Genomic DNA, 25,049 nt, shown 5'->3' on the forward strand with positions numbered 1-25,049 from the left:
CCAAATAGGGGGGGTCGAACCGATAGAGCATGAAGTTCAGACACCCTCCTAGCAGATGTAATCGCTACTAGGAATAAGGTTTTCCATGAAAGAAATTTCAGGGAGCAAGAAACAGCTGGCTCGAAGGGGGGAAGAATCAAGGATGTCAGCACTAAATTTAGATCCCATTGAGGAGGAGGATTCCTGACTGGAGGCTTCAGTAGGAAAATTCCTTTCAAGAAGGCTCTACAAAGCCTGTGGGACATAATATTGTGATCTGCGAACCCGACATGAAAGTTCGAGATAGCAGCCAATTGAACTCTAACTGTGGAATAAGAGGAGCCTGCATGAAAAATCTCCGCTAAGAAATCCAAAACTGCCTGAACTGGGGCAGTGAAGGGATCAATATTCTTGGCATTAGCCCAATAAGAGAAACGTTTCCATTTGCTTGTATAAATCCTCCTGGTAGAGGATTTTAAGGAAGCTACTAGAATGTCTCTAACGGGGTTAGAGATCAAAGGAAGCCTGGCTAAGGAAGGAAGTGGAGCAACCATGCTGTGAGGTTGAGAGAAGGGAGAGACCAGTGCAGCTGACCGGATTGGTGAATCAGAAGATCTGGCACTGGGTCCAGATGCCACGGCTGCACCAAAAGGTGACGATGGAGGAACGGAAACCAAATTTGTCGAGGCCAATAAGGAGCAATGAGAATCATTTTGGCTCTCAAAACGGTTGCTTTCTGGATAACTTGAGGGATCAGGGGAAAAGGAGGAAAGGCATAAAGAAGTCCCTGGGGCCAATCCTGGGTCAGAGCGTCTCTGGGGAATGGCCTGGCAGAGGGAAGAGAGAGAAGAAGTCTGGGCATTTGCTGTTTTGGGGAGTAGCAAAAAGATCGCAACATGGGCAACCCCATTCCAGAAAAATCTCTTCCACTATAGATTGCTTGAGAGACCACTCGTGAGGCATGAGAATAGCTCTGCTCAATCTGTCCGCTAAAATGTTGGTTTTCCCAGGGATGTGCGTTGCTACCAGAAACCGATGAGAGAAGATCGCCCATTGACAAAGTCTGAGCGCTTCTCGACACAAGGGGTAGGACTTGGTTCCGCCCTGTTTGTTGATATACCAAACTACAGACATGTCTGTGTGGACTGCAATTGTCCCTACGGGAAGAAAGTCGTTGAGGGCTTGCAACGTTAAAAGCACTGCTCTCATCTCTAGGACATTTATGTGCAGGTGGTACTCGAATGGTTGCCACGTCCCATGAACCATCCTGCCCTGATAATGACCCCCCCACCCGATCAGGGAGGCATCCGTGGTGACAGTGGCTACCAGGGATGGGGGTACAAAGTGTCTGCCTTGGTAAATCTGGGGAGAAGTGATCCACCAAGCAAGATGATTTTTGCAAATTTGTGTCACCAGAATTTGGTGACGCATTGGAAGTTGTTGGTAAGACCACTGAGTGAACAACATCCACTGAAGAAGGCGCATGTAGAAGCGAGCCAGGGGAAGAAGAGTAATGGCCGCAGCCATGAGGCCTAATACCTTTAGAACCATTCTGGCCTGTACTTTCTTGTTGGCTAGAATGATCCTGATGTGAATTTGAATGTCTGAAACTCTTTGATCTGTAAGGGTAGCTGACATCCGAACAGTGTTTAGGTTTGCGCCCATGAAAGTAATAGACTGGCAGGGCGATAAGGATGACTTTTCGAAGTTGATCGAGATGCCCAAATGAGAACAAAGATTTATTGTGTAATCCCTGGCTTGAACAAGCTGATGCCTGGTGGTGGCTGAAAGGAGCCAGTCGAGATACGGAAACACCTGGAATCCTTGACGTCTCAGGTGAGCCGTGACCACTGCCATGCATTTGGTGAACACTCTGGGGGCTGTAGTGAGACCAAAGGGCAGGGCTCTGAACTGGAAATGACTGGACCCCAGCCAAAAGCGGAGAAATCTCCTGGAGCGTCTGTGAATTTTTATGTGATAGTACGCATCCTGAAGATCTATTGAGCACATCCAGTTGTCCTTCTGTAAGAAGGGCAGAATTGACTGAAGAGTGACCATTCGAAATCTTGTCTTCCTCACAGACAAGAGTCTGCTGAGATCCAATACTGGTCTCCAGTCTCCCGTCTTTTTGGGGACCAAAAAGAACCTTGAGTAGATTCCGGGCTCTGAATGGTCTGTTGTAACTGGCTGAATGGCTCTTTTTTGCAATAGTTTTAAGACTTCTAACTCTGCAATTTCCCTTAGACCGGGTGGTACATCTGGAAGGGAATTTGAGGGATAGAAAGGACTTTCCTCGAAAGGAATTTTGTAACCCTCGGATATGATCGACTGTACCCATCTGTCTTGAGTGAGGGAACGCCAGGCTTCTGGGTACAGCGATAGTCTTCCCCCGACTGCCTCCAAGGAGGGACAGCCGGGCAACATCTCAGGGATGCTGAAAGGGCTTATCAGAGAGAGACTCTCTGTTTCCCTGGTTTTGTGGACCCCCTCTGCCTCTAGAGCGGCGTCTGTTGCCTCTAGGGGTAAACTGACCACGTGAATCTGGCGTGACTCCTTGGGATTTGCGGAACCACATTTTACCACCCTTCTGTCCTTTGGGGTAAGGTCTAGAAGGGGTGGAAAAACGGACTCCTACGGCAGAAAGAGTTTTGCCGTCCTGCTCACACCTGGTCAACGTTTCCTTCACTTGAGGGCCAAACAAAGCTGACCCATCAAAGGGAGAGTTCGTGAAGGACGCCTTAAAGGGATCTGCAAAATTACATAGCCGCATCCAGGCTTGGTGTTTAAGAGCCACACCTGTACCTGCGGCCCTACTCGCTCCATCAGCAGCATATGATATCAGCCGCATGGAGGAGTTTGCAATGGAGTTAAGGATTCCTAGCTGCGAAGCGATTTTTTCCTGAGCCCCTGCAGCTGTAGGATCCTGCACAACTTCACCTAGCTCCTTAAGGATGTCCCTTTGGAGTCTGGTGAAGTGACATAGGTAGTTCAGCGAACGCATAGCAAAGGTCGCTGAAGAAAACATCCGCTTACCATACATATCCATAGTCCTAGAGTCCTTATTAGGAGGATGGACAGGTACGGAAGGATCTGCAAGTTCCTTCTTGGTGGCCGCCGCCACCACCATGGCATCAGCGGGGACACCTTTTGTGAGGAATAGCTTGCCCGACGGGGCAGTAATAAATTTAGAAGGCCTCCTAGGGACTGGCTCTACAGAATCAGGAGCAGCCCACGCCTTTCGAGCAATAACCTGCATAAGGGGGTCGGAAGGCGGAGACACCCAGGAGGTGGAGGGCCGAGATCCAAACGCCTCCAAGTATACTGACTCATCCTCAGAGGGATTATTGGTGGGCCAGTTTCCCCTCTGTCTAAGGAGTTCTAGGATGTCTGAGAAGGAGACATCCTCAGAGGGGGATCTTGGGGATCCCTCTGACTCATCTAAGTCAGTATCTGAAGTGATAGACTCAGGGGAGTCTACGTGTTTCCTCTTACAGGTCCTCTTCCGCGGAGGATCTCCCGACAAATCAGGAGAATCCTCGGAAGAGGGGGATATTCCCAGTGGGGAAACCTGAGGCGGAGGATCTCTGGGTCCTGGAGCAAGAGAAGTGGCAGAGATGTCAACAGGCACTATAGAGGGAGGAGCTAAGGGAACAGACTGCTGGCTGAGACCAGTGGCCAGCACACTCTTCATCACCTCGAAGGCTCCCCTCCCAGGGAGGTCCGAGAGAACCCGCTCCGAAGAACTAGGAACTCCAGGACCCACCGAAAAGGAAGGCTCCGAGGCAGATGTCGGAGCCGAGCTCACCAAGGCCGAGGCTCCAAGGGGAAGAGCGGGGTCGGACAAGGGTCCGATGCCACTCACCCCCTCGGAGGAGACCAGGGAAGCCCGGCCACCGAATCCCTCTAAGGAAGGTCTCGAAGAGGAGATAAGAGTAGAGGCTGAAGGAGCAGAAGGGGGTATCTGTCCCTCAGCCGTAGCAGAAACCATTCCCGAAGACTCCAACTCCAAACTCTGGGGTTGAGTCGAAGGAGGAACTACAATGGGGTGTGGACTCATAGTCGTCTGCTGAGACGGACTATGTAGCATTTGGGCCAGTGCCTGTGACTTTAGTAATCTACTGACCACTCTCTCCAAATCATGGTCAGAAAGCCTGGATGACCTAGAAGATCGGCTCCGATGGCTCCGTTCCGAGAGGAGAGGCGGCCGAGCCGAAAGTATCGGCTCCAAGGAAGGGGACCTAGACCTCTTCCTCGAAGGAACCATCGGAGCCGATGAAACCACAGAAACTGTCGGAGCCGACAACTTATCGGCACCGACAGGTAGCTTCGATGCATCGGCTCCAGCCGGAGCCGATACAGCCATAAAAGTAAGGGTGTCGGAGCTGATCGGAGCCGACACCGATGCCTGGGCCACATGGTGGTCGGAACCAATCGGAGCAGACACCGAGGTGGTCGAACCAGAATCGGCACCGATAGCCATCGGTGCCGAAGGTTTAGGTAACCCAGAATCGGCTCCAGCTGGAGCCGATCTCAACTCAGAATGAGTCGGAGCCGAGGCCACAGGCTTGGGTACAGAAGCCTGGGCCTTGGAAGACTTAGAAGTCTTATATGGGGCCGACTTAGCCGGAGAGCCCTCCGGCTTAAGAAGGCCCCTCAAAATCAATTTATTTCTTCTTTCCTGCAGGACTCTCTGGCTGAAAGAATGACATATAGCACAGGAGTCCTGCAGGTGAAGAGGCCCCAGGCAATAAAGGCAAGAAGTGTGACCGTCTGTCAGAGACATCTTCTGACAGCACGAGTCACACTTCTTAAAGCCTGAGACCCTTTCCTTAGACATGGTGAATAAAACACACACACAACACCAGTCCAAGAAATTAAATTAAATATATCCAAGGTATCAATAATAGACACACACACACACCCTAACAAGGGGGGGGATGGGATGGGAGAAAGTCTGACTGAAAGTTATAAGGAGACAGGGAAAATTTTTGTCAGAAAGGGACTAAAACTATGTTAAAACTAATAATTTTAAAGTTTTTTGAAGAAAGGGGCTAAAATAGTAATGTAAATATTCACTTACCAGGAGCTGGTAAAAGGAGGACCTCATCAGCGAAGCGGCAAACAAGATCTGGGTACTTACTGCCTTGCATCATGGGATATGGGGCTGCCTCGAGCTGGTAAAAGTGACTCTCGAGCTTAGCAAGTGCCGAGTCGGAGCCGAGGATCGGCTCCGAACCCCATCAAGCAAGAATGAAGGCGAGATTGACAACTTAACATTCATTGTTTCCAGATCCTGAAAATGTTGGCACCAGAGACTTTTTAAGTACACTGAATTACGCAGTCTTACATATGGAATTAGTAGAATGCAAGAGGCCATGAACTCTAGGGCTTGGTAATGGTGGACTAGGTGCTTGAGTGAAAGGAGAGTTTTCCTCATGGGGTAGGTGAAGGTGGGCAGAGGGGAGGTCGGGAGGAGGTGAGTCACTGAGTTCTTACCATAAAGGGGTGGCTTAGAACTCCCTGGTTTTGAAGTGGAGGTAGTCCACTGCTTAGATCTCTGCATTCTCTGGGGTTGCTGTCTGGAGGGGGGGGGTCTGTTTCCACAGGTCCTAGGCAGAGCCCGTTTAATCGGAGCAGGAAAGAACCAGTGCTTGGAAAGGAAAATGCCTGCTGAATCTAGGGGATTGGACTTGTAAGAAATCTTTAACTATTTGCGTAGATTTAGCTTTTGCTTCCATCTTTAAGACCTCTTCTGCCTTGATGCCAGATAAGTTATCTTTGTGCAAGGGTGCATCCAACAATTTAGATTTGACATGGTCTGGCAGGGGTTGTTCCTTAAGCCATGCAGGTCTTCTACTGACAGATCCAGTGACTGCTAACCCTGCAAGAAGCTTCTAGGGTGTCAAAACCACAGTTATGGGTGTGTTTAGTTACTTGACTTGTAGAATGCATTAAGTCTTGTAAATCTTTAGATTCTGCCCAAGCAGGAAAGGAGTACATTTTTTGTTTAAGGGGTTCCAAGGTATGTTGCTGATATTTAAGCATATGGAACTGACAATTTAGTGCCCTGATAACAAGAGTAGCTGAGGTGTATACTTTTTTATCCCACATGTCCAATGCTCTGGAATCCCTGTCTGAGGGGGTGGGATTCTTAGCAGAGGTTGCTTTAATCCCTTTAGGCCCTTGAGAAATGACCTCAGGGTCAGCTGTTGGATTTTTTAAAAAGATATTTGTGTGAGTCAGGGACTCTGTAGGACCTGAGATACAACAGAGATCTCGTTTCTGATAAAGGAACCACCAAGGAAAAGAATAGAAGCAGCAAAAACAACCACAGAGATTCCAAACATGGCAAATACGATCTTTGCTTTGTTTTGTTGATTCTTTTATTCTAAAAAGGTAAGCGCTTTCACAGATAAACTCTGCTTCATCAGACCATGTTAAACATAATGTAACAGATGACTATTTAAATGTTACAGCAGCCAATCAAGTACAAGTCTAGAAGGAAGGGAAAGGTCAGTACATTTAAATTACATACTGTAGTGCAAAATAGACTTCCTTTGTGCTGGCAATTGAAAGCAGCTCACATCCACAATGTTAAACACTATCAAACTATTGCAGCATTAAAAACACAACATATATACATGCAAAAAACATATTATTATACAAATAAATAGCAGCATTTATTAAAGCAGCAACTAATAATAAAATGTCTAAAAAATCCTGCTGATTCCTTGCTATATCAGCATGGACAATAATGAAAAAACAAGGCAGTCAATCTGTATGAGAGTCTAAAGACAAAAGTAGTTGAACTAGTATGACTATTGTATGGTACTAATAAAAACTGCCTGATACTAAATGTATAGTTAACAAAAATGAGGCTAGGATAGTGTGTAAACTGTGTGACATGCATATGCTACCAAATGCATAACTGAGAGATATAAACATAGTCATAGAACATCATGATAAAAAATAGATTTTATCATATTAACAGCGAGGGCTAGCGTTGTTTCAGAGCTCTTGCTTTAAGGAATGGTTTTATTGATACCTTGCTGTTCAAATCCGGGGGTTTGTCAGCTTGTAGCTGAATAATCTATTTCTGTTCTATGGATTCAGTCTTGTTTGATAGATCACCACCTCGAATATTAGCATGCACTAACTCTAAAGCAAAGAACTTGAACTTATGACTGGGGCCTGTCTCATTAATATGCACAGCTAAAGCACTGGATACTTTCATATTTCTTAAGTCTCTCAGATGTTCAAGGATCCTGTCTTTGAAAGCCCTGTTTGTCTTGCCTACATAGTAGGAAAAACAAGTGATGCAGAAACAGAAGTATACCAGATTCTTGGTCTGACAATCCGCATAGAAACTAGTATCAATATTGAAACCAAGTTGGGGGTGAATGAAATAACCCCCCAGTGTGTATGCATATACAAGCCATACACCTTCTACAGGTGTAGGTAACCCCCTTTCTGTCCGACTGGGCATAGCTAGGAAGATTCAATTGTCTATAACAAAGTTGATTTTTGAGAGATTTGTTGTTCCTAAATGTAAAATCAGGCTTATTTCCAATCACTCCTTCCATGTCCACGAGCATTTATTGGAAAAGTGTTAGAAGGAATAACGTTCTACATAATAATAGCATGCATCCTAATCATACCAAACTAAACGTGCTTTGGGGGCAAATTTTCCGTATCATGCCTCTACATAATGAGGATGCACAGTTAGAAAAGGCACTCATCTTACTCAAGGAAGAATTTATAAACAGAGGATACAAGAGAGAAGTCATTGAAACACAAATACTTGAAGCCTGGAATGAGAGGGAAGGCAGACGTAAACCATATTTTAGTATTAATCATAGCCCTACCTCTGCACAGACTCCTGAACAAATTGAGAGTCGAACCCCTATGAATGTTGGCAATAAGCTTAGGATGCCTTTGACCTATGCTAGCAACATCAGCATGGTATGTGATGCTATCAATGCCAAATGGGATATTCTTCTAAATATACCTGAACTACAAGGAGTGATTGGAAATTAGCCTGATTTTACATTTAGGAACAACAAATCTCTCAAAAATCAACTTTGTTACAGACCATTGAATCCTCCTAGCTATGCCCAATCTGACAGAAAGGGTACCTACACCTGTAGAAGGTGTATGGCTTGTATATGCATACACACTGGAGGTCATTTCCGTCACCCCCAACTTGGTTTCAATATTGACATTAGTTTCTATGCGGATTGTCAGACCAAGAATCTGGTATACTTCTGTTTCTGCATCACTTGTTTTTCCTACTAAGTAGGCAAGACAAACAGGGCTTTCAAAGACAGGATCCTTGAACATCTGAGAGACTTAAGAAATATGAAAGTATCCAGTGCTTTAGCTATGCATATTAATGAGACAGGCCCCTGTCATAAGTTCAAGTTCTTTGCTTTACAGTTAGTGCATGCTAATATTCGAGATGGTGATCTATCAAACAAGACTGAATCCATAGAACAGAAATAGATTATTCAGCTACAAGCTGACAAACCCCCGGGTTTGAACAGCAAGGTATCAATAAAACCTTTCCTTAAAGCAAGAACTCTGAAACATCGCTAGCCCTCGCTGTTAATACGATAAAATCTATTTTTTATCATGATATTCTATGACTATGTTTATATCTCTCAGTTATGCATTTGGTAGCATATGCATGTCACACAGTTTACACACCATCCTGTCCTCATTTTTGTTAACTATACATTTAGTATCGGGGAGTTTTTATTAGTACCATACAATAGTCATACTAGTTCAACTACTTCTGTCTTCAGACTGTCAAACAGATTGACTGCCTTGTTTTTTCATTATTGTCCATGCTGATATAACAAGGAATCAGCAGGATTTTTTAGACATTTTATTATTAGGTGCTGATGCTATTTTTGTATAATAATCTGTTTTTATGCATGTATATGTGCTGTGTTTTTAAGGCTGCAATAGTTTGATAGTGTTTAACATTGTGGATGTGAGCTGGTTTCAACTGCCAGCACAAAGCAAGTCTATTTTGCACTACAGTATGTAATTTAATTGCACTGACCTTTCCGTTCCTTCTAGACTTGTACTTGATTGGCTGCTGTAACATTTAAATAGTCATCTGTTACTTTGTGTTTAACATGGTCTGATGAAGCAGAGTTTGTTATCCGTGAAAGCGCTTACCTGTTTGTACTTTTTAGAATAAAAGAATCAACAAAACAAAGCAAAGATCGTATTTGCTGTGTTTGGAACCACTGTGGTGGTTTCTGCTACTCTGTAGTACCTGTCTGGTTTTCTGGGCGTCAGGAGTCAAGCTGGATTCAAGGAAAACATCATCCACCACATCCAGGACTGGGGGGGTGGCCAAGGTTCTGTGTTGCCCAAGATCTAAGAATGCCCTGAGTCTCTTTAGCTTGAAGGTAGTCCTGACTCTCCCATTGGAAATGCTCCCTTAAAGTATGCAGGACTTCCCCAAAGGAAAAATCCTCTGGGGGAGAGGCTGAAGGAATGGATTCCTCTGCATCAGAATCCTCACAGGTGGAGAGGGGCTGCATGTCTTCATAGTCAGATCCATCAGATTCATCTGCCTCTTGTTCAGACAAAACTACTTGGGACAGATCTCTTTTCCCTTTTTGAAGGGGTAGTTTGGCTTCCCCTGATCAGCGTGATAAGGTCTTCTGCCATTTTAAGCATTTGAGAGTGAGGCAAGGTAGAAGGTGCCTAAGAGTGGGTAGTCGGTTTCTTGGGTGTGGTTTGAACCCTGGGCCTAAGGAACCCTGTTGTTTTTGAAAGAACGGTAGTCGCGAAAGAAGATGCTGGTTTGTGTCGAGATTCGGAGGTGCTAAGGACTTCCTCGGAAGCTGGTGCCTGCTCAGCGGCTCTGGACCCATCCAAGGTAGAGATAACCACAGCATCCTTAGACTATGAAGAGTTTTGCAGCATACCGGACTCTGAAAGGGTCTTGGTAGCGGCCTGCGAATCAACTTGAAGCAGGCATCAGGGGCTGCAAAAGCACCTCACCGAGTACCGGAGGACTGACTACTAGCTTAACGGAATCGTCGGAAGGTTTGGACCTGTGCGGTCTGTCTCTATCTTCACGTTTTTTCGGAAGATCTGCTGTCAGATGGCTTACTGAAGCCATAACGGAATTTGAGGACTGCAAACGAAAATATCTGGCTACAATAAGGGCTCGACGATGGGTTCTGGTGTTAAAGCACAGAAGCGACATCGAGGGATGTCGTAGTCTGGACCTAGGCAAGTGACGAAGTAAGAGTGGAAGTCTCGGTGTGGGATTTGCTTTCCACAGGCAAGACAATTAACTTTTTCTGATATCTGTTAGTGTAAGAAAAAAGGCTCCCCAATGGGGTACTTAGCTTTACAAGACTTCAACTTCAATTTGGAAACTCAGGTAGCGGCCGACCGGCACTCAGGCGAACTGCTTCTGGCTCCACGGCAAAAAAGACTGATGTAATGGCGTCGGCTGCCTTACTTTATACCACTGACGACCTGACGTCAGTCCTCAAGCGACAGCAACCGACGTAGAAATACCAAGTCTCTGGTATTCGGGCCTGCCGAGGGCTACTCTGGCAGGAATAACCCAAATGTGGTGACTGCAACAGTGAAATATAAAGAACATTGGAGCTTTTCAGCCAAAGTGCTTTATGTAAAAGTTTGTAATCAGAGGCAATGGGGGTAATCATAGGAAAGACTAGAGGGCCAGACATGGACTAGAGCATCTCTTGGTGACTCCCCCGGTGAGGGGATTAGGGCACAGAACCTGCTGCATTTGTTGTTGTGGGAGATGCAGAGAGACTGCAGCAAGGTTGGTCCCAATGATGGAAAATCTTCTCCGCTACTTTGATCGACAGGCCCCTTGTGAAGCATCAAAATGGACCTGCTGACTGTGATTGCTAGAACGTTAGATTTCCCCGGTATGTGCACTGCCACAAGAAAGTGGCTGGAGGAGATCGCCCACTCCCACACATGCAGTGCCTCGACAAAGGGGGTACCCACAGCGGGTTCCTATTGGAACATCGAATTTTCAATTGTTCGAATCACTTGAGGTCGACCTTAAATGATCGAACTGAAAATTCGAAATCATCAAAAAAAAAAAAAAAAAAAAAAAAAAAAAGAAAGGAGTAAAGGCTGTAGGCAGGGAGGCAAGCGTCCCTGCACCCCCCACACCCCCGCTATTTAAATATACTAACTCCAAGATTGCACTACAGTGTATGAACGGGAAATCTTCCCTTTGAGCACCGTAGTGCATTAAAGTGCGATCTCTGAGTTGGTGTATTTACGTAGCGGGGGATGTGGTGTGGGGGGGGGCTTGCCCCCCTACTTTAACCCGCCAGGGTACATTTTGTTTTATTTATTTTTTTTAATTTCGAAGTTACGGAACTTCGATCACATGGTGTCGACCATATGGTATCCGAAGTTCCGTAACTTCGATTTTGTAATAGGTAACCACTCACTGCCTCAACAAATGGGGTAAGATCAGGTTCCCCCTCATTTGTTGATATACCAGACCTGAGACATGCTGTTGGTTTGTATTGCAATAGTCTTAACAGGAAGGGTATCTTGAAAGGCCTGCAATGCTAGCAGGACCACTCTTATCTCTAGAACACTGGTATGCAAATTGGTCTCTTGGGAGGATCATGTGCCTTGGACTGTCTTGTCTCCAAAACATGCCTCCCACCCCAACTGTGACGAGTCCACAGTTAGAGTGGCTACTGCAGGGGGGGGGGACACAGAATAAAGGGGCAGCCTAGGTAAACACCATCTGACTGAACATACAATCAAGATGATCCTTGCATACTCAGGGAGTCTGACTGAGAAGGACAAAGGGTGATGCAGAACAGACCACTGAACAGCTAGAGTCCACTGGAGAACACACGCATAACAGACCATATGAAAGTACAGTTGTGTACCTACCATAAATGTAGATGTTCGAGTGTATTGCATACTTATTAGCATATTTTTTCAGCCTACCAATTTGGGGGCACCTGATATCTGGGGCAAGAAAAACTGAAGAAAATGGCGTTGTCTGCATCTTTTATACCCCTGGCGCACTGGGAGGAGGCGACAGCAACCAACGCCGTACCTAGACTTTGGAATTCTGGCAGACTGCGGGTAGCCTGCCAGCTGGATAACCCAAGAGTAATGACTGCAACAGTGAAACACGGTGAACATCTAATGTTATGACTGCTGCCATCGAACCTAGAGTCTGAAGGACAAGTCTGTCTGGAGGAGAAAGGTAAACAAGAATTTGCTGTACATGAATCTTTAATGTATCTACATGATGTGTAGGAAGGAAGGTTCTTTGACTTACTGTGTTCAAAACAGCCCTCAAGAACTCCAGGCTCTGTACATGTTGTAAATGAGATTTGGAAGTGCTATCTGAAATGCCTAGTCTTTGAACAAAGTTGTAGAAAATAGTCCCTGGACTGTTCGAAGAGATGTCTGGTTGGAACGGTGAGGAGCCAGTCGTATTACAGATTTGTAAACACTCTGAATGCCTACAGTCTCAAGTGAGCTGCTACCACTGCCATACACTTAGCAAACATCCTGAGGCTGTGGTGAGACCAAAGGGCACAGCTCTGAACTGACAGTGATTGGCTTCCAGCCGAAAGCACAGAAATCTCTGGGATCATCTGTTCATCTTAATGTGATAGTACATGTCCTGAAGATCGACTGAGCACATCCAATAGTCTTTGTGTAAAAAGGGCAGAATGGACGGAACTATGACCATTCAGAACTTTGACTTCTTCACAAACTGGTTCAAGCTGCTTAGATGCCAAATTGGTCTCAGGTCCCCTGTCTTTTCAGGCACTAAAGAACTTTAGCAAGTCTTTAGTCCTCTTTGGTCTGGTGGGACCCCCTAGATGACGCTTTTGTCTAGCAGCATTTGAATCTCCTGAACTGCAGCTTCTCCCTGACTGGGTGGGACAACACAAAACTTTCTTCTTTTGTTTGGGGGAATACGGAAAAAATAAGAAATAACCACTGGATATTATTTTAAGCACCCAAAAGTCTTTTGCTATAGAAAGCCAGGCACCTGGGTGCCAAGCCAAGCAACACCCTACTGCCTCCAGAGGTGGGCAGCCAGGCAGCTCTTCAGGAGTGCTGAAAAGGGCTATCTGAAAAAAGAATCATGAAAACCCTGATTTGTGGGCCTTCCCTGCTGAGAGGGCAATATCTTCCATTTGAACTCCCTCCTCTGCTTCTGGAGGAATTGTCACCATGTGAACCCTGGAAAGGTCCCTGGGATTTAGAACCACACAGTCTTACCTCCTCTTTGATTCTAGGAAAAGGATCATTGAGGTGCAGAAAAGCATACCCTACAGCAGACAGGGTTCTTCCAACCTATTCACTATGGGAAAGCATTTATTTTACAGAAGGGCCAAAGACATTCCATCAAAGGGAGCACTGAATGAAAGAAGACTTGTAAGGCTCTGCAAAATCACATAACCGCATTCAGGCACGTCTCCTAAAGGCTATGCTTAAACCGGCTGCCCATGAGGTACCCTCTGTAGCATGGGATATTAACCTCATGGACGCAATGGAAATGCACAAAAGACTGGCTGGCTGTGAAGAGGATCACTTGTAGTCCTCTACAGTCATGGACTGACAGGAATTTGGATAGTTCCTTAGTCAAACTCCTCTGTAATCTTGTGAAGTGTGCTGAATAATTCAGGGACCTCAAGGCAAAGGTCGCTGGATCAAATATGCACTTTCAAAACCTGTCCAATGCCCTGTACTCAATATTAGGAGGATGGACAGAGGACCTCTGCTCCACTAGTTCCTTCCTTGTGGCCACTGCCACAGCCACAGCATCAACAGGGGCTCCTTTGCTCCAATGTTGTCTGTTCTTTGGTGGTGCCAGAATTTTGTCTGGGTGTTGGGTAATTGGTTCAACAGCATCTGGTTCCCTCCATGCTCAGCAGGAGATTAAAATCGACAAGCTCATCCACAAAGAGAATCAGCAAAGATGTAGATGGACCAGAACAGAAAGCTTCCAGAAAAATGGACTCCTCTGGGGAAGGGGCATCTGAAGACCATCCACCTTAAGAATTTCCAGGATATCTTCAAATGAGACATCTGGTGGACCTTTTTTCTTTGTCGAAATCGGAATCTTTGGTGAGAGATTCCATAGGGGAATCTAAGTGTCTCCTTTTCATGTTCTCTTTTGGGGGACATCAGAGAGATGATCTGGAGAGGTATCCGAAAAGATGGGAAGTTCCTCAATGGGAACTGTCTGGATGCTATTGGCTGTCCCTGCAGAGTACACCTGATAGGCTCAGAGCTCGGATCCAAAGAGAGAATGGATGCAGGACCCAAGGATGAAAGGGTAGTTGAATGCCTCGGATGAGAGAAAGCCCTCTCCAATACTTTAAAGGTGGATGGAATGGGAGAACCCTTGACTGGCCTTCCCAGACTGAAAAACACCAGAGCTGCTAGGCCCAGACATTGCCCAGATCTGTGCCTTGAAGGCATTGGACCGGAGATATCCAACTCCAAGGATAGAATGGGCAAAAATGGCTCTAGGATGCATCCCACCCCCGTCCCCAGGATCTGGCGGGAACTGCAGCAGAACTAGTCAGGGAGGCTGTCAGAGTCAAAGACCTAGTCGTATTCAGATCCAGTACCAACACTCTCAGATGGACCCCACATCCAAGGACTCTGAAATGGGAGGATGGATCAGTGAAGAAGACATCACAATGTGAGCAAAGTGGATGGGAGACTATCTGATGGGAGCTACAGCCACAGTAACCCCCATCTGGATCAGAATTCTGGGGAATTTCCTCATCCTATCAACATTGGCTTCTGACAGACTTCTAGATGACCTAATAGATGAGGTGGTAAATTGTGGTCTAGACTCTTTCCTCAGCATCCCCTGAAGAAAAGTGAAGTGCACCCAAAGAGACACTGCTTCGACTATGAACCTGGGTGAGCAGGTTCGAGGAGATTTTGACAAAATGACAATCAGATCTGATATCAATGGATCCTAGTGTTTTTTTTTTTAGGATCCAATGAAGTCTGATCTGAAGTTTTCTGGATTTTTTTGTGGCAACTTCAATGATGACAGAATCAAAGTAGCAGCCTTCAGAGAATGGATGGGGGATCTCTTGCTAGATTTCTTGGGCTTCAAAGAGGATTTCAGATTTGTCAGGGGTTTGAGCCCCTGAGGAAGGAGGATGAGGAGGAGGAGGAAGCACACCCTTAAGCACAGATTTATTGTGCCTGTCACTTTGAATTAAATGCAGCACAAATGGAGCAGTTAGTGTTAAGGTGAGCCACTCCAAGGCAGTAAACATACTCCCTGTGGGCATCAGAAATGGGAATCTTATGCTTAAACGAAGTGCTCTTTTTAAATCCTGTTGTTTTTTCTTCTATATTGAAAATAGCAAGATTTAAAGAAAATGGGGTGGGGGAGCAGGAGTTTTTTTTTTTTTTTTTTTAAATACCAGCAATGGTAAAAAAAGAATACCCTCTAAAGGGTAGAAAAGGTTAAAAGTAGAAAAATAAGTACCAGCTATGGTACATTAAAAGCTAGTAACCTGTATGATAAAGCCAGAAAGTTATAATGTTATAAAGTTCGTGACAGGGATAGAACTCACAATTTAGAGAAAAAAATAGGAAAAGGAAGAGATAAGAGTACAGAAAAACAGTAAAGAGAGAATCACTTATGAAAAAGGCTGAAATAATTACCCAATATAACTCTGAGAGGGATCCGTATCTGTGCAAGATGGTGGCAAACGAGATCGGAGGTATTGTTGGCTGACTGGGGCATTGTGGACAGAGGGAGCAGCTCCAGAGCTGGATATGAAGTCCAGTATATGTGGCTGAGTCAGCTCCAAGGATGGATACAGTGTCCATATGTTGAGGAAGAATGAAAAGGACATCAGTATTTCAAGAACTGAATTTGAAGGCACATCTTACCAGACTTTGGCAAGAGTAGACAATGGCTATACCACTACAGTTCTGTGGCATCTCTTCCTTTGCAAAGGGGTACAATTCAAGATTTATTTCCATAGCATGGGTGAAGAATGTTCTTTTCTTGAGCAGTTTATGAGAATTGACATAGGAAAAGCAAGAGCGTCTACAGCAAGTTTTAATTATTCTTCTGGTACTTTTATCTAGAACTAGAGTGGTAGACTTTAACTTGGAAAGTAATTTTTTGATGGTAGAGTTGCAGAATACCTTAAAGGTGGAGCAGGAAATGAAGTGTTATGTTAGGCGGGGAATTAGCAAGAACCGTGTGTTTTATAATGGAGCAGACAGTTTAAATGAAGCAAACGTTAAATGAGAGGTTCCAGCTGAGGTTTTTGTTTTAGTGCTGTGGTTAACTTGAATGAATTGGCCAGGATGGGGGACGTTATTGACTGCGGACTAAAAGAGCTTTAGGTTATGTTAATTTCAGTTCTAGATTTAAAGTTTTTTTTTTTTCAAGTTTGATTACATCCTCTAGTATTCCAGAGGTGCTTGTTAGGTTTGTAGATTGGGATCTATTTTGTTTTGTTTTCCCCCATGCCTTCCATGCTTTATTTCCCAAAAAACATTTAAATTATCTTGCATGTTTAGATAGCCAGGGGGCTGATTTACTCTTGATTCATTTTGTTCTCATTGTGGCATGGGTATATAGAAGACTGAGTAAAGTAGTTTTGATATGATAAGGGCTAATCTAGGGGAATTAAGAGTGTAGATTTCTAGTAAAATAGCCTAAGGATTGAGATAAAGATATATTTGTTATAGTATGAGTGTGTGTGAACTTGGCTGTATATCTTTTTATGCATGTTGGCTCTGTTTCTGATGATGTAGGTAGGAAAGTGGTCAACAAGGGAGTCAGGGAGACAGACACTAGTCATGATTTTATCTGGGGTGTTACAATTTTGAATTAATAGTGGAGCTGGTACAGGGAATTTTATCAAGTCTAGTTGAAGCTGTGATGAGCTGGCTGTGGCCAAAAAGATTTATGGCATTTCTGGAGGTCTCATTATTAATATTTTGCCAAGCTATACTGAGGTCTCCAAAAGTTTGTTTAATCTTTGTTGCAGTCCAGTTTAAAAAAATCTTCAACTGTTGCAATACATTATTGCCAGGAGGAAAGCAAACTGATATAATGCAGAGTTTGTGCTTATTAAGTTTGAGCGATAAAATAAAGTACTACTGCATTGTTTTATAAAGGGAAGACTACAGCAGTGGAACAAGAGATCAAGTGCGTTTTGGTACAGTATATCGATTCTGAATATGTTAAGTCTGGAGAGGATGTTTTAATCTTTGGTTTCCTGCTTTAACCAGGTTTCTGTTATTATTAGTAAGTTTGGGTCAAGATGATCAATCCATGAATGTACTTCAGGTACTTTACTTCAAATGCTATAAAGATTTAAATTACATAGGCCAAGACTGGAAGCTGGTTAGTTTCGTTGTCTTATTAAAGCTGTGTGTTTCTTGCACTTGAGAAAGTAAACAGTTTGGGTTGATGTCACTGCATCTAATCAAATGCTGGTGATATAGCAAGGAGGAGGAATAAAAACACATTTTATTCTGGGACATGGGGGGAAACAAGTTGCAGAGTACAGACTAAGATAGTTTTTTCTATACAGGTGTATACAAGTAGTGCTGAATACATGTGCAACTGCAGGGTAGTGATATACTATACTGTACGAGTCTGTTTGGGAGATTGAAGGTAAATGAAATGGGTAGAAAGTTGCAGAGATGTTGATACAGCAAGGACACACAGATGAGAATGAAGGATTGTGAGAAAAGCATACTGTAGGCAGGAATAATACAGAGAGAGGTTGACTGACAGGGACTCTACTAGCGAATAGGGGAATGAGAGGTGTGTAAAAGAGGTGCACTGTTTATGGCTGTTTAAATTTTTAAAGTACCAATTAGGTGGTATGAGATCATTTAATAGTTTACTTTAAGAAAGGTGTTAAAATCCTGTAAGATGGGCACAAAAAATTGCAAAGGACGGAAATGAATGGATATAGTAGTAGTAAGACTGAGATTAGAAAAGGTGGGGAGGTAGGATTATAACTGGTTCTGTAGGTGAGGGGGTCTATGTCCTCAGGAGATTTCAGGGAGAAATTGCAGGGAATTAGTGTTGAAGCATGCTTAATTCAGATGGATGGTGGTATTGCTAGTGAAAGGTTGTTGTAGAAATTAGTTAAGATTGGATAGTTAATTAAGTTAAGTGGAGACAGGATGGTGATGCTAGTTAGTGGGAGTGGTAAAATATATGATTGCATAGTTATTGAGTGGGTGAAGACAAAATGATGTAAATTTAGAGGAGGGGTGGGTAGGAACTCGGGGTACAATAAAGAATTCTGAGTGGAGTGGGGAGTCACCAGACAACAAGATGTGCACGCTGTGAGTGCCAAAACCTGTTACGTCAGGTAAGTTTGTTCAGTACTTAAGAGTCATGACCATTAAATGCAGAGCCTGGGGGCAGGGAATGACTTTGTTAAGTCAGGAAACTAATCAGGGGGATTACTGAAATTTGATTTAGCAGTCTTGTCTGGAATGTTACGCTTTTCCTGGGTGACAAAAACTGGTGAGGGCAACACTGACACTGCTCAAGAAGCAAACAGGAGTATACATCTTTTTAGGTCATAAACCTCTTGAAAGTATCATTCTTCTACTCCATCTCATCTCCATTTCTAATGTCACATATCTCATGAAATAACTACATACACTATGAACTCTTTTCACTGTTTATTAAAAATGGTTGTATCGAATAATTTCTCTTGTACTTCCTTATGTTTTTTTCTCAGTTATTTTTCTGATAAAATATATTTCATTGTATGTATACATTGTAACCCACTGACACTGTTAACTCAAATTGTAAAATTGTGGAGCTTTTCTCCCCGGGCCTCCACTGAAAAAGGGCTACTTAGTTGGACTAACCCAGTCAACAAATGTAGAATAATAATATGGCTAATAGCAGAGTACTATTACACTCCTTTGCACAGAAGTTGCACAGTACGAGCTACACTAAGCTAGTTCTGAATGGAATGGCTGATCATGACATGCAGGGGCCTAATTTACACAGGTGACAACCAAACAGCATTAAATTTGCATGCAGCTCCCAAACACTGCTCAGCACATGTGATGCTCAAGTGTAGCTCAAAAGGCTTTTAAGAAACAGATGTCCCCTTGTACAGTATGCAACAACACACAAGGTGGCCTTAAGTAATAGTCAAGATTTTATGTATCCTGGCCTATACAGATTCAGTACTAAAACAAGGTTTTACAATGGATACTAAGAAATTTGTGCAAATACTTTGAACATAATGTAGCCAGTTATCCAACAGACTAAATGAAATGACTTATGTTGTCACATACCTGATTGATACAAACTCTGTACTTTAATGGGCAGCACTTTTTACAAAAGTTGGGGACAGGCTTACTTCATTTTACACTTCCACCTTTTCAGAGTGCAAGGAATAAAGTGTTTTACTTCAACACAAAAACGTTAAGCATATATTTTTTAGCAGTATGTTGACAACAGGTTTTCATTTGGAATGGTGATTTACAGGAACTATATTCTTTTCTTAATGGTAAGGCCTGCTATAAATCACTAATGTTCTAATGAAAGCATTTCTGGGGTGACACATGTTCCTTAGGAAAGACATACCTTTAATAAATGATTGCATTTTAGTAGTAATCAACCTCAGTATACAACAAAGACAACACCCCCAGAGTCAGTTTATGCAAGCAGTCAGGAGATCTAGTGATAAAATCACGTAGAATGAAATAGATATGACCAAACAACTTTTTGGAAGGGGGTAAGCTATTTTTATATTAAAAGTTCTAGCCACCTGAGTTTTCAATTAATTTAGCTACAACTCAATAACACCATATGGGAGGAGCTCAGGCTTTGTTGTTGATAATAGGAGTGATAACATCAATAGCAATGGTATGGTTTCATATTTTTACACCAGAATCTGAAAAGGTACTATTGAAATAACTGAAAGGAGCTAAATGAAGGTTTCTGATAACAAATGGGTAGTGCTACTTTGTGACAAATGGGTAGCAGAAGTAATAAGTAACTGCCTTTAAACAACTTTGACAGAAATTAAGAGAGTTTCAGGTACTCTCCATTACTTCCATCAAGTCTGTCACAGTAAACATGAATGGCAAAGTAAACTGCAACAAAACTACAACACCAGATCACATGATCAAGGCAACTGCCCTGGTAATAACTATACTCTGCATACAGATCCTCTGGAGTTTATATGCTTATGTATTTATATGCTCATTACAACTGTATTTTATGTTGTATATTCATATTCAGTTTGCTCCTCTTCTTTCTTCACATATACCGCCTATAGCACAGGTTGTGGCTGAGAAAGTCCTCAGACCAACCTATCTGGTTGAAAAATAAAATAAAGTAAATACAAAGAGGCAATGACAGATACTTTTTCTGTTTTGTGCAATCAGTTCTACTACTCCTAGTTGACATCTGTCTATCTGAACGTTAACTTTCCAACTTCCTCCTTAGATTCTTCCCTTTCATACACCACTGATGGAAATCTCGTGTGTTCTCACTAAAGAAACTGAACCTGTTCTTTATTCATTCAGAAACATCTGAAACACAATGAAGAATTATGGGCACAAGAATGAAGCCTGCAGTGCTCCTTCAGTCACTCTCCTTGTTCTACACACTGTCCTTGTCACCACAACTGGGTCCTGACCCCATCTACCCATGTAGTAATCCAGTTCCTCAGCACTGGTCCTAACAACCCAAACCCTCCAATTTTCCTGCGAGATAGCTTTGTGGGGCAGAACCAAAGGCCTTGGTTCATTTCAGGTATACTACTGTCGAACAGCACTCACCAGCAAGGTTCTGTAAAATTAAGTCAACTACGTGAAGACTGACCGTCACTTCCTTGCATCTATGAATGTCTGTCATTTACTGTCCTGCATTCATGCAAATCATGGAGTACGGCGGTCATTAAATACTGATATATTTGATTATTTATTTATTTTTTTACTTTATTACCCTTGTGTCCCCTCCCCCCATTACTTTTGGCTTTGTCCCCACTTTCTGTGTTGAGATTAAGAGCTATGATTGTACTGACTGCTTCTCACAGTAGTAAGCTGAAATACATTACTGGGGAAATTATTTTTTATTCATTCAATTGACTGTAGCTCAACATCCATCTGTAAAGTAACTATAATTTGTGGAGGCATGTGTGAGTATATGTGGAGGATTGAAATATATATTTTCTGAATTTATTGCAGTCTAACATTTGATGTACACAGTCAATAACACACCCAGGACAGGAAAGAAAGGATATATGGTGTATGTATGTATGTAAATGAAAAAAAAAATGTTAATATGGTTTGTTTTCTTTTCTGTTACTATATGTTCGCCTATGACTTAAGTGATAATTTAATAAAGGTGTTTAAAATATAGCTATAAATAAGTATGAGGGCTCTGTGTGGTTAAAAGTGAATGACCAAGCTGGCATTTAGTTCTACAAGACTAATGTGCATCTGTGTCAACTTAAGCATGCAGGAAAACTGTGCCGTACTGTTTGGCCTAAATATATGACTGAGACCATTATTTTTAGTGCAACTGGATATCTGAGGAATATACACTCCAAGTGGTGCTACCTGTGTACTGTAACAATCTATGGATAGAAGTGCATGACTTTATTGCCAGTTTCCGAAGAACAGGGGAGCATGTGTGATATGCCAGTTGGAATACTTTGCTGTAGCTATTTTTAATCACAATCAGAGGTATGCAGACTCAAACTAGCTCTAACTTGATCGGTAAATGGATTGTCTGCTTAAAAATAAAACTGTGTGTTTTTTTTTTTTTTGGGGGGGGGGTTGAGTTCATCCAATAATAATAATAATAATAATAATAAAACAAACATAACATTTCTCACTTTCCATCACAGTCATTCACCAGCACTGTACATAAGAAGTGGCTATCTTTTTTGTAGTCTGCGGAGGCTGTACATGAAAGCAAATGACTACTGGCACCGTGCACTGTGATTAAGCTCGTTATATTACAATGCCTGGTTCTCGGTTACTCTAACTGGTTTGTAGGCAAGTGTCTGGCATTATTAGTATGTCTGTGTGTGAAGGAGGTTCTAATGGTTGGCAATGCATGCAACTGACAGAAGCTAGATGAAATACACCACTGATTGCTTCCACCGAGACTGCTGCAGTCAAAATTCAGAGTAAAATAAGGGCCTTGAATGTCCCTATTGTGTTGTTATTACATCAGAAGTAAGCACTTTTTGTACGCAATGGCATGACATGTAACTGCCATTTCTGGTGAATGCTTCAACTCTTCTATTTCTGATGAATACTTTAACCAAATTATTTGATTTTGTATTAGGCACACTATTTAGTAAAAGGCACAGATAATTTAGTTCTGACAAGTCCAGTGAGCTACAGCATCACCCTGAAACTGACTCTACCACTGAATAACCGACACTGGCAGTGAAAAAGTACAGATCTAGACAGAGTAAACTTTTTCAGCTTTTTAAATAGAGGTAAAAGATCAATATTTAAAACACTGAAAAGAAGCATTATAAATAAATGTATTTTTATGCATAAAATATCTACGATGCATACAGTGCAACAGAAAAACTGTAAACATCACAAGATTAAAAAGTAAAGTTGCCTTTTTCATAATAGCAGTCAACAATGTTCCAAAGAAAGTAAACAAAGCAGAAAAAATACAGCATTGCAGGCAAAGCAAAACCACAAAAGGCAGACATTAAATTTTGAGTGATGAACCACAAGAAAAAATGAGAGGATTTAAAAATAAGCAAAATGAACATTCAGTTTGTGTTGATCTGAACTGTTTGCACAACCGAACACAAACAAAACAAGTGTTCATGTCAACAATTTGCTGAAATCTGTCTCACCTTCCTTTTGTCCAATAAAGGTATAACTACCCCATTGGATTTATTAATATCTGAGACCAGCACCTTCAGAATGTTCTGAATCTATAGTGTAAAAGAAAAGGGAAAGATAAACTACGAGAGACAAAGAGAGTTAATCTCAGAACACAATACTTGCACGCAACTAAACAACCATGCATGAACAACATATTTCAAAGTCATAGTTCAGAAAGCCTTCAGTGACAAATCAGACTGAAGATGCATCCAGCATCTTCAGACAGTACATCTGTAATTTACAAACAGAAAAATACTGCCTTGTACATTTACTGTGGCAGTGCTAAAACATTTATTATGAAACATCTAGCTATGGTACAAGAAAAGCAGTAGTCTATAAGCAGTGATTGTTTTCTCTACACATCAAAACAAAGTCCCTTATTCACCAAGGAGGGCAGTGCTCACCGTGTTTACACAATTAGACTGAGGAATGAAGTTACCAATAAGACAGAAACAGAGAACTGAATGGGCCACACAGTCTAGCCATTCTCAATGACATACTCGACAAATAAAATAAGAAGAAAGTGGTGGAACCAACAAACCCAAAAAATATAAATAGTAAAAAATAAAAAGGCGTGGTGGCTGGAGAATAAAAAACTCACTTTTATTACCAATAAAATAAATAAATAATTTAGGTAAGCGCTTTCGAGGTAACCCTCTTCTTCAGACCTTAATAAAAACGTCTACAAACATACAGTTTAAATACAAGTGACAACCAATAAAAACACAATCAAAATTAATGTGGCAAACCTCTTTTTCTTAAAAGAGGTTTTAAAAAGACAGCACTGTTCAGGCCAGGTGAAACATAAGCCTTAAAATCAACAATCCATCTCAGCTCTATATATTCAGTTTCATTACGTAGATCGCCTTCTCTTAAGCTCTCATTAATTTTTTGAAAAACCAAGAATTTAAAGTAACGCTGTATACCATAACCTGATGCATGTTTAGCCAGTGCATTTGTAGATTTATTGTTACGTATGTCATTCAGATGTTCCATGACCCTCTCCTTCAGCATACGATTCGTTTTGCCTAAATAAAATGCACTGCATGAATTACACTTGGCTAAACAGACTATGTTCTTAGTGCAACAGTCTGCATAGAAAGAAAATTCTACTGGTTTCAAGTGTATCGGATGCATAACCCTGCAGGCTGACCATATGTTGCAACAGATTTTGCAAGTCCTACATGCATATGTTCCTTTACGCTGTGAAATAAACCTTTCACTAGATCTGTTGTGCTTGTAACATAGTCGTTGCTTTAAATTCTTACTATTTTTAAAAATGAAGCTAGGAGTGGACCCTACAACTCTACTAATAAGAGGGTCTGTGAGTAAAATAGGCCAGTTCTTTTTGACTATCTCACAGGTCCTGTTGACATCACTGGAAAAAGTTAAACACAGCTTATTCACCACCTCAGCACATTTTCCTCCATCATGTACATTTGCATTGCAGGGAGTTCTTCAGAAAAATAGGGTTTAGTCATATTGCTATCAAGAGCTCACTTCTTCCATAGCCTTATCAATATCATAGGCTTTGTAGCCCCTATTCATAAGATCTACACGCAAACCATCTAATGCCTCTACAAGGTCTCCCCCATCAGTATATAGTCTCTTACAGCGCAATACTTTATTTTTGACTATATTCCTAGTTATGTGTCTGGGGTGCATGCTAGAACGATGAAGAATGTTACTCTTCCTACAGCTTTTTCTATGCAACCTAGTTGAAATGCTGCCAAACATGTTTTTGTTCACATTAACGTCCAAGAAATAAATCTTAGTCTGAGAGTACTGTAGAGAAAGAGAGATATGAGGTGGTATGCCCTAGAAAATTCACAAAACTTTCTAGCTGTATCTCATTACCATGCCATGTAAAAAAGATATCATCAACAAAACGTTTATAAGAAGTGACATGTTGCTTAAACATGTCACAGCAAAAGACCATCACAATATTAGAATATGTATTTGCACATGCTGTACCCATAGCAATCCCCACTTTCTGGAGGAAAAACTCTCTCACACAAAAATATATTGTTTTCCAAGATCAAGTCCAGTAGGGCACAGATCATATTGACCTTGGTGATAAAAAAGCTACTTTCCATAGTTAAGAAGTGCCTTATATTTTCAATGCCCTCATCATTGGGGTT

At 42.3% G+C, this 25,049-nt stretch overlaps 1 protein-coding gene across 1 annotated transcript in view; it reads right to left on the reverse strand.

Moving 5' to 3' along the window:
* GOLGA2 (golgin A2) overlaps positions 1-25,049 on the reverse strand; it is a 1,989,954-nt gene that overhangs the window by 1,709,396 nt on the left and 255,509 nt on the right. Inside the window, exon 3 of the mRNA XM_044058153.1 lies at positions 22,878-22,958. Within this exon, the coding sequence (XP_043914088.1) occupies positions 22,878-22,958 (81 nt within the window). The remainder of the gene's footprint in view (positions 1-22,877; positions 22,959-25,049) is intronic.

The sequence above is a fragment of the Protopterus annectens genome, chromosome 16.part0, assembly GCF_019279795.1.
Source record: "Protopterus annectens isolate FY-2018-M chromosome 16.part0, PAN1.0, whole genome shotgun sequence".
NCBI classification, from domain to species: domain Eukaryota; kingdom Metazoa; phylum Chordata; order Ceratodontiformes; family Protopteridae; genus Protopterus; species Protopterus annectens.